Source organism: Leptodactylus fuscus, chromosome 7 (genome assembly GCF_031893055.1).
Source record: "Leptodactylus fuscus isolate aLepFus1 chromosome 7, aLepFus1.hap2, whole genome shotgun sequence".
In the NCBI taxonomy this organism is placed as follows: domain Eukaryota; kingdom Metazoa; phylum Chordata; class Amphibia; order Anura; family Leptodactylidae; genus Leptodactylus; species Leptodactylus fuscus.
Window position 1 is genome coordinate 62,261,221 of NC_134271.1, and position 10,770 is coordinate 62,271,990.

A 10,770-nucleotide genomic window follows, 5' to 3' on the forward strand; every position below is an offset into this window, starting at 1 on the left:
TTATGGCAGAGACAGGCAGTCTCTGTATGTAACACAGAATGGAGTTGCTGCTGCCTGTACTTCATAGTCCAATATGGGTGGGCAGAGCTACACACTAATTTGGGGGCGGAGCTAAATGGCAGGTTGTATGTGAAACCCCGCCCACCAAATGATGCAAGAAACCAGGAAGAAAGAAGATTTTACAGCAGTGAAAACTGGTGAGTATGCGAGCTGGGAATACCCCTTTAAGGTCAGAAAAATAATGAAGAGTTCATATCCGTCTTTTTTGGAATGTCAGAGTTGGGCTGTGGAAAAACTGAGGAGCCGATGTTCTGGCCTATAAACTTTGCAGCCCTGCTTATAATTCTACACAATTATAAGATGACTTAGGGTATGTTCACATGGAGGAAAAGGTTGGGGACACGTTTTCCGCGTGTGAACATTCAGCGGGGCTCGCCGCGACTGAATGCAGATGCAGGTTCATCGTTCTGTCACGACATCCCATTCCTGTGTAGGCCCGAATGAATGGGCCTACACTGGAGCGTGTCTCGTACAGCGGCTGAGTCAGCTGCGGAATCCGTGGCAAGAAGGGTCATTTCGCTTCTTTTTTCCGCTACTAGCTGAAAAAAGAAGCGAGCTGCTCCCATTGAAGTCAATAGGATCTTCCTCACTACACCTGAAACAAGGCAGATCTCGCGTCAAAATCCGCTGCCAAAAAACTGTGTGAACAGACTCTTATGCAACTATATAACACAAGCTATTAAAGCCATACCAACCCCCATTCATAGTACATCGGAATGTGCCATTGTAATAAATGACTAGCCCTGATGTTTTGAGTATTCCACTCAAAACCAAATGGCACAAAGTTTAGCATGGAAAGGAAATTTGAAGTATTAAAACTTCATAATTCCCAGATTTTGTCCTATTAGATCTTTGACAAACAATGAATTCATTTAGGTGAACTGATCACAAGGGTTTTTGTACAATGACTGGATGGGTCTAAACTTACTGACATGTTGAGGTTCAATAGAAACAGGAAGCCTGTTTCTTAAAGGCAGTCCGTGCATACAGTTCAATAGGGACTGTTGTGGTCAGTCAGATAACCAGGGTTCACATGAATAGAATATTTTTAATCACATTAACATCGATCACAGGAAAAATGTGCAGAGTGTATTTGGGTATTAGCACACAGTAACTAGTTATCTGCAGGTGCAATACATCTCTCACTACACCTGAAACAATCAATATAAGTGGACATGACTTGGTCTGGTGTATGTGAGACGTAGGCGGCACGTCATCAATGACTGATGCTACCCTCCACTCATTCCTCATGCTAATAAAGTTTGTTGTGACCCAGACCACATGTACATGAAATGCTGGCAGCACAACACCGAGGAGGACGTCGGCTGGCACCTCTTGCTAGAGCAGAAAACGTTTTGTTCTGGTCTGTCAGAGGACTTTTCGCAGAACGCGAAAATAGCAGTTATACGTGGAACCTGGCAGAACCCATTGACTAGAATAGAATCTGTTGTTTTAAAACTGATCTTGTATCTTGTATTCATTTTGCTCTGTGCTCCAGTTACATATGGAGCTACATTCAAAGTTCAGGTCCTCACATCTCACTTATATTCCCCTGCAGGTTAAGTGCATGTGGCACAATATTTTGGAAACAAGGCACTATATGGCAGAAAATACTACATCTCCCTCAATGTATGGTATAGCGAAGACTGCTAAATGCAGCTTTGGGTGTGACTAATGTACTACATGCAACTCAATACAATTACAAGATAATTAAAGCAACAACTGAACATATACAGTATGTAGCAATAAACAGAGAACCAATGCCCAGACATTAATCAGGACAATTTCTATCAGTAGTTTGGGGAGTCTACAGCCAATCCCACTACTCTAGGAACCCAAGCAAGCACCGCCACAACCAGCAGGACAAATACCACCACATCCCAAAGGAAGTTGGGACTTTTAACCTTTTTGACTTTCTTGCCATAACCCCTTGCTTTGTACCATTCCACAACTTCTTGCATAGTAAATAGCTGGGGTTCATACCCCAGTTCTTTCTTGGCTTTGCTAATGCTAAAAAAGTGAGTGACCCCTGTTTTGTAGACCTCAGCGCGGGTCAGCAAAGGCTGAAAGTTATAGATGGGCCTGATAAGGAAATGTAACCATTCAGTGAGGTAGGACATAAAATATATAAAAAAGAGGGGTACGCGGAATGATGGAAACTTGTATCCAAGACCTTCAATGAAGGGACGGAAGAACTGAAAATTATCTATTGGAGTGGCATCTGCTATGAAGTATGCCTGACCTGCGGCTTTATACATCTTCTCTTCTGTAAGTCCTTTGGCGGCTAAAATATGGGCAGATGCAAGATTATCAACATGAACAAACTGCACTAGATTATTACGATCCCCATAAGAAAAGATAAACAACCCTCGGGCAACATTATCAATGATCCTAGGAAGATGTCTTTGCTCCCCTGGACCATAGATACCTGCTGATCGGAGGGCACAGGTCCTTAAGCATCCGCTTTTATTTGCCAGCAGCTGCCCATTACTTTGCAGCACTTTGTTCTCAGCAACAGCTTTGGTGCGGGAGTAGTTGTCGGCGTGCCGATGTAGAGGTAGGTATGGCATTGACTCATCACCATTTTTAATGGACTGACCACCAAAGACCACATTAAATGTGCTGGTGTAGACTAACCGTGCAACGTTTTTATTAATGCAGGCCTGGATGACATTCTCAGTCCCCTTCACATTGACTTCTTCCGTCAGCTGCGTCTGAAGTTGTTCCCGTCCGGACATTCCATAAGAAGCAGTATGGATTATGCAGGAGGCGTTCGTGAAAGCTTCCTCCACTGCAGACAAGGAGCGAATATCACCCTGAATGAACTGGATTCCATTAGGAATGTCTTCTGCTGGTTTCCGCACATCAAAAAGCACCACATTGACCCCCATCTGGTGTAGTGTACAACCTAACCTAGAAACCAGAAATAGGCATGGTGATTCTGTTCTCAATTTGATTTCATGCTCAGTAATCGCCAACCGGTGCCATCTATTTGTTATGGATCTACAACTCTCAGAATTGTGGCTGGAATGCCAAGCAGGAAATCCCTGTATTATGCACTACACTGTAAGGCCCTGTAATGAGCACAAATAGATTGCAATTTGACATGAAGGGTTTCATTTAGTAATTCAGCCTCTCAGCATTAAAGGGATTCTATCATTAAAATATCTATAGCTGTTTTATTCATATGCAAATGAGACGAGAGTGCTTAAGGGGTGTGTCTTAGCTTACCTGTGCTTTGGTCTCAGCACTAGATTCCTGGGCATAACTTCTCTCATTTACATATGAATAGAACAATGATTTACATGAAAATGGGACTACAAAGCTGAATAACAAGGGCAAACTTGGATACTGTGGAATCAAACCTGGGATTAGGTTTATAACCAATTTATTACTGACAGACTCAAAGAGATAGATAAGCACAGTACTTGGCAACCGTTGCTAGTCTCATGGACTTTCTAGCAATGACAACACGTGCCCCCATTCTGTTGGCTTCCTGGGTTGAATGGACAGTGCTCCTGCCCATAACATGGTGGCTGCTGAAGATATATATGTCCTTTACTCCACTCGGCCTCCTCTGTAACAACCCACTGTGCTGCAGAAAGGAGTAGAGGCACAGTGGGGATGGCTTAGTTACCTATATGGTCACATGCTCCTCCTACCACCATGTTATGGATTTGCGTGCTGTCCATACCCAGGAAACTGTCAGAATGAGGGTGGGTTGACTTCACCTATAAGGAAAACAGCATGTAGGGGTCAAGAAAACCACACAGTAAAAGGCAGTTCCTACCAGACCTGGACCCCCAACCAGTATCAGCAAGTAATGCATCCAGTTTTGTACTTTAGAAGCATATATCTGACTGAGCTTTCTCTTACCAAAACCAAAGGTGTACGGTTTTAAAAAATTATTGCGTCACAAGCAAATGTACCTCAACTAGCCACAGTGGGGGGCACTTCAACTTTATGTGACAGTACAGGGGCAGTTATTTCTGTGCCACAAGTTTTCCCACGTCAGCTGGTCCCTTCTTCCCTCCCTAACTGTGCTTGAAATTCTGAGCAGGCTCCTTTATACCCTTCTGACTTCTGTGCTTCTACACATGCGACCCCCGTACTTGCAGGAAAGACTTTGGGCAGAGGCGGACACAAATACACTTGTGCAAGATTTCAGGCGCAAGAGGTGGGGACCAGCTGACATAGGGGAAACTTGTCGATCATGCCTTGTGGGCATGATGTAGCTCCAAAATTACTGCAAACCCAGGGACTGTGACTCGGAAGCTGCAGTGCTGCCCATCATAATTAGTTCAGGTACATTTTCATATTGCAAAATTATTTTTAAAAGCTTATAACTTTGTGTTTTGGTAATATAAGGCTAACTCAAAAACATGATTCTAAAGTGAAAAACAGGTAGCTACTGGTGGTACTACTTAAGGAATCCCAAAATTACTTGACAGGTTCCCTTTGAACATTCCATACAGTTGCTTCTTATCTATATATTTCTAAAACTGGATGATGACCTAAAGCGCCATCATTAGCTTTTTCAGCCTCCCAAATGGCTGAAATATTCAGTGATTTATTAACTAGTTTACAATGACTGTAAGAAGAGCAATGACAGCTATAATGAGTCTTGCCCAGTTTTTCCAGAAACTATATAATAAATAGCTGTTTTAACCAACCCGACAGACAAAAACAATTCAGGGTAGGATTTATTTTTGGGAGATTTTTTTGGTGGTGGGGAGAATAGTATGTGTTCTTTAAAGCACAACTAAAGATAGAAATACAAGCTATGCCCATGTGCACATAACAGGGAATGTGTTTTTGCTTTCATTGTTATTTGAAGATCAGAGTTCATGGCCACTATCTATAGATAATGCCTCAAACCAGCAAGTCTGTAACAGAGATTTTATTGTAACTGTATACACTTCCCTGCACACAATAATAGCTCAAACTACATAATATTTGGCAATTCTACAATATATACAATTATACATCTATCCTTTCTTCTTAGGACACTATCCCTTTAAATGAATCTTCATCACAAGCCCATAGATGAAGAGTGGATAGGAGTAACGGCAGAATATTTATTAAGCCCAGAACGGCAAAACCCATTAACGTAATCTAATTAATAATGGAATTTGGCTTCTCCGGAAGATGCAATTAGTCCTCATTAGTCAAAGTATCCCCAATGGGATTGAATAATTAAATAGATTATTAATAGACTTTCCATAATTATGCAACATTATTAATTATACCACGGTACCAACCTGTGTCCAAAGTAACCGCCACCTCCAGTGATGACAACTGTTTCCTTGAGAGATGGCTGAACACTCATCTTTTCTAAAGGCACAAAATCAGGTAAACTCTGTAAATAAGGAAAAAAATAAGTGAATAGAAAGATTTTAGAAATATCTTGAAGGGACAAACATTTACCTGAGGAACACAATAGGATCAGGTTCACAGGTGAGAAATGGTTAATGGGACCTACTGCTGAAGTCAAGCACGAAGTTCTAGCGTACAGCATGTTCGTGGCAATGGATGGAGTGGCAAGCTACCGTGTGCCGAAGCTCCACTCAAAGTGCATGGGCCTGATGGAGATCCTGCATTCAGCTGTTTCATGCAACTGTCCGGTGAGAAGGAACAGGGTGTTTAGGACATCCATTCTATTGAACGGGGGGGATCCTAGAATTGGAAATGGGGTCACTCAGCAATGAGACATTCACTTATGGGACCTCCGTCTTAACCCTTTAGTGACCAGTTTCCTAAGCCTTGATGCCCAAATAATTTTTTATGCGTTTTCCTGTCGTCTCATACCAAGTCCTATAACTTTTTCTTATTTTTTGATCAGTGTAACTGTATGGGGCTATTTTACAGTAGATATAGCTCACTGATTAACTTTTATTAACTCTTTAGGGAAGGAAGAGAAAAAACAAACAAACAAAAACTGCAGTCCAGCCATGATAAGAGCCCCAGGTGACATGTAAAGGTATCGGACCCCTGCAATCTCATTCACAGGGACAGCCGCATCAGAGTGTGCGACAGACCAAGCATTATTCCAATGCAATAGACATAGAAAGTCAACTGCATGCCCACGAGTGACCGACGTAGAAAGTCTATATGCTGGTCATGAATGGGCCAAAGGTGTACTCTAGGATTATCAACTGATGACCTATTTTTATGATAGGTCATCAATTTAATAATAGCGAAATTCTGCTAATCACTATTTGAATAAACTATAGCATTTTCGTGTGACAGCTTCAGAGAAAACCAAGCACCATTCCATACATTTGTATAGTGGCTGTGCTTTGTATTGCAGCTCATCCCATTCACTTGAAAAGGACTGAGTTACGATCTGTAGGTCCACCGTTGATATTTAATTAATTACTTATCCTAAGAATAGGTTATCAATTATCCAAGCCCACAAAACCACTTTAAGATGCTCTACCCTGTTAATAAATATGGCACATCTTAAGAAGTTCAAAAACTATATAATAAAAAAGGCCACACTTATCCAATACCAGATAAAACATAAGCTACGCAGGATGCAGACAGGCCCCATTGCAAAAAGCTAATAAAATATCCACTCACACACCTACAATCCATGAGGTAGGGGAATGCCAGCATTTCAAATGCACATAAATAAAACTTATACATGGCGCTAGTCACATGACAATGTGAGGCGCACAGCGCCAGGGAACAGCCAGTCTCTTACTATTAGATCAGGCGGGCTGTCGACACCTCTATACGTGCGCCTCAACAGTAACAGCATCCTGCAAATATAACAGGGACTGGCTGCATCCTGCAAAAAAAGATGAAATAATTATAAGGTAGTTGGTAATATTTTGGCCAAAACACGCAAGCTCGCAAATAATTGTCAAGGTTCCTCATGTCATTGTGAGTCCCTAACAAAAACACACTGCTATAAAAGGATAAGATTAAAAAAACCAAAAAAAAAGACCCCCTCTCTTGGGTATATAAGGTTCGATGCAATAGAAGTGAAGTCTACGCAGCCAGTTTGCTAGCATGGATAATAGAACATATTCCCTGCACTATGCTATGGACTGGTCCATCCTAAAACTGAGGGAGAGAATAAAATAGTCTGAGGAGCTGGGGACCATTTTACAGAACTGAAGAATGGACTGGGAATTCGATAAGACGCTCCAGTAAGAAAAGAAGGTCCCAAGGAATGGACCTATACATTATGCAATTGGATTCCTTTAAAAACACACACACACACACACACATATATATATATATATATATATATATATATATATATATATATATATATATATATAAATATTTACATATATATATGGATTTAAAACAAATAAACATGCCACAGTAAATACAAGAACATTTAATATCACTATAACCACCTGAACAATAGATTTAGCATAAATATTGAATATTTAAAAACTAAAAGTGATATTTCCTACAGTTCTCCCCTAATACAAACTCCATAAGCCCCTACAAAGGCAACTAAAATATCCCTCAGTGTACGAGCACTCACAATACAGAGCCGCGCTGTGCCGGGCACTAGTGTCACCAGTCTGCTCATGTGATGTCACACTGACCTCTGACCCCCGGTGCCATTACCTTTCTCTGCCGCCGCTCGCACTGTCCTCGCTGCCTCCTCTATCGCCGCCTCCGTCACTGTTAGCACGCCTTCTCACTGACTGACTTTGACAGTCCCGTACAAAGCATACCGGCGCTTCACACTGTTGCCCGGGGCGACGCACGGAAGCCGAGTGGACGTACGTATTGACGTAAGAACACGTGACTTCAGCGCTGAACAATGGCGGGGAAACTGAAACCGGAGGAAGTGAAGTTTGTGTTGGAGGGATTGTGCGGCGTCAATAAGCAGCTCGGTATTTGTATTACGTTTTATATAACAACAATGCAGGAGCTGCGCTGAGTGTCATGTGTAACACTAGTGCTAGTGTATAGCTGAGGTGATGCCATAGTAACCTATCAGATTACAGCTTTTAGTTTTCTACTGCATGTTGCAAAATGAAAGGCGCGATCTGATTGGTTGTTGCATACATATACTTTACATGTACCTTTTTTTCTACCTTGGGTCTAAATGTATCAGTTTTAGAAATTCAGTAGTGTGCAGAAAGTGCTGCTGAACTACACATCCCAGCATGCTCAGCCAGTCACACAGGGTTGCCAAGACATTATAGGACGTCTAGTAGTGATATGGGAGAACTGCACTAGCCTTTATGATTTTCCAAAAAGTGGGTGTGGCCACCATCCATGCCATATTCATTATCATTCTCGTTAGATCTGTTGTGGACTTGCACCAAGACCATGAATTAAGTGCTTTCTGCGCTGGCTCAGAAGTGGACATCAAGACTGGCTTTAAATATGTTGGCCTCTAGGAGTTCCCATCGGTATCCTTTTTACTCTTGCTAGTGAGCACATGGATAGGGCTCCATATAATAGTAGTGTCAATTTAGGCACATGGGTGATCACAGACTATTATAAGGCCAACAGCACACAGACTCAATGGTCCCTATATTGGCTGTATTCCTCATACTACATTGTGCCCGAAGACCCAGTATCATAGTGATTTGTGATGTTGTAAGTCACTACAGGGACCACTGTCCTATACTGTAATTTTGACAGGGCAGTAGTCCAGTAGTGATGCAGTGATTCGCATCATTAGTTATTAGCTATGATAGTGTAGATCCTGGTCTCCAGGCTTTTATTCTGTGGGAAGAAGCACCAGGCATGTTAAAGCAGTTATGCCAGGAAAATGATTTTCAGGATGGGTTGGGGTCTCAGCAGTCAGGCTCCCACCGATCAGCAATTTATCCTCCATAAATAATTTTTGTGGCATAACTGATTTGAAGTCCATCTTTTATCACAGAAGAGTTGGACACTCCACAATATGTATTCATCAATGAGAGTATGGCTGACTTTCCTTTAATCTTTATAGGCATCTTAAGAAACTTCAATGTTTCTTTCAAGTAAAAACATTTATATGCTACTTATACGTGCTTTTGTATACAGTTATGAAGCTAAAATCAGATGTCCGTTTACAGAAAGGAGTGTTGTAGTATTTGTTCTCTTCCTTTAACATCCACACCTGGTATTTACTTTGAAAACTGCATCCAAAAACCTGAACAAAACTTTGACAAAACCTGCACATACCCAACCTCATAGTAACCTTCAACTTTTGCTGAATCGATTTGTGAATAGGACTTATGGACAATGTACAGCATGTTGGTTTTGCAGATCTGTTACACAAACCGGCAGTAATGGAGTTCATGGCTGATATTTTGGCACTACAGATTTCAGCATGGACAGTGTTCTGCACAGAGAGCAACCAAAGGGTATACGTGACTTGTTAACTGTGTATTTCTGGCATTGTTTGCCCTGCTGATACGTTGTGTTTTTATTGCAGCCTCTTGTGTGGAGATGCTTGGAGAGAGTCAGAAACAGCTTGAAAAATCCATTAAGTGTCAAGCTTACTTGAACCATGTAAGTCTGTTCCCTTACTGCTTAGCTGTCTCTGCAAATCCTCCTGCTGCTGTGTTAGTTGGATATGATCAGGATTACTTTACAGCCTCCGGTTGTTTCCTTGTACTGACAGCAATCAGAGATCTAGAAATAGTGAGAAATGAAAAGCCACCCTTGATATGAAAACATAATTTTTACATATGTCGCTGGTTACTTTAAAGGGGTTATCCTGGCTACATTTTTTATTTAATTTGGCTAGTGGAGGTGACAGTCACCTGTCCCCAGTGTTCTGGTGTCTATCTGCTTTTTGGTCCATTGTTTTCATCTTGCTGAATTCTCCGCTGCATGTGACCTCTGAGGCCAGTCTGTGGCCTCAGTGAAGGACACGGACGTCACCACCCTTGATGTCCTCGGGTCCCTTCCTTAGGCCACTGATTGACCTGAGCGGTCACATGACGTGAAGGGACATGAGACATTACAGCTGGCGAGTACTTTCGTAAAAAAAAAAAAACCCAAAACAGCTCAGCAGCAGGATCAGACCGTGGTGGGATGACACTGTCGACAGGTGAGTATGTTGAAATTTTCATTAATTTATTGATCTTCAGTCCCCCAGATATCCATTTTGTAACCTTCTCCTAGTTTCACACTATTCATATGGGGGCATATCCTTCTGAGTAATACTTTCTGAATGTTTGGTTTGTGTCGATGATACTATAGTCCATGAGAGATCTCATTTTCTCCTGCACAGTCTGCTGACCATGCTCTCCTCTTTCTGAACAGTGTCTGATTAACCCACTACCATACTGATTGATGTGTGTGCATTTTTCCTATCTATTGCCTGTATGATCTGCCTTTCTTGTTAACTTGGATACTTTCTTCCCTTTACAACTTCCTCCCTTCCTCTGTGCTGCATCTTACACTGAGCAGAGAAAAACATACTTACAGGAAAAGTGCTAGCAATATTAGTTAGACTAAGTTCACATCCGCAGCAGAGTCTCCGTTAGAGACTCTGCCGCAGAAACCGCCAAATATCGGTGGAGAGTGAAGTCCTGTACGGAGGACTTTTCTCTTGCCTCTTTCAGTATGACCCGAACAACGTAGAGCCTGGAGTAGATGTGAACCTAGTCTTACACACGCTACAGCAGCAAAAAGCTATAGAGACTATTTAGAGAATTCCATCATTTTACATTGAAGAAACAAATGAACAATAAAAACATTTCAGTGCAAATCTATCCAGCTGTCCCTAGC

The 10,770-nt window shown here is 41.8% G+C and overlaps 1 protein-coding gene across 2 annotated transcripts; it reads right to left on the reverse strand.

Moving 5' to 3' along the window:
* Positions 1-1,751: 1,751 nt before the first annotated feature.
* On the reverse strand, positions 1,752-7,786 carry SDR42E1 (short chain dehydrogenase/reductase family 42E, member 1). Of its 2 annotated transcripts, none has more exons than XM_075280617.1 (3): positions 7,654-7,786; positions 5,322-5,419; positions 1,752-2,973 (listed from the first exon to the last, which is right to left on the reverse strand). In XM_075280617.1, exons 2-3 carry the CDS (start codon positions 5,387-5,389, stop codon positions 1,851-1,853), a joined length of 1,191 nt encoding a protein of 396 aa, XP_075136718.1. In that variant the 5' UTR covers positions 5,390-5,419; positions 7,654-7,786; the 3' UTR covers positions 1,752-1,850. The 2 variants fall into 2 exon arrangements, with proteins under 2 accessions (XP_075136718.1, XP_075136717.1); XM_075280616.1 differs by lacking the exon at positions 7,654-7,786 and adding an exon at positions 6,767-6,827.
* Between the last annotated feature and the right edge of the window lie 2,984 nt (positions 7,787-10,770).

Coding starts and splice junctions, on each gene's coding strand:
- SDR42E1 (XM_075280616.1), bottom strand. CDS start 6,823: ATGCTGTTACTGTTGAGGCGCACGTATAGAGGTGTCGACAGCCCGCCT. Junction 5,420..6,766: donor ACAGCCCGCCTGATCTAATA/GTAAGAGACTGG, acceptor CCTTATTTACAG/AGTTTACCTGATTTTGTGCC. Junction 2,974..5,321: donor GGCGGTTACTTTGGACACAG/GTTGGTACCGTG, acceptor TCTGGTTTCTAG/GTTAGGTTGTACACTACACC.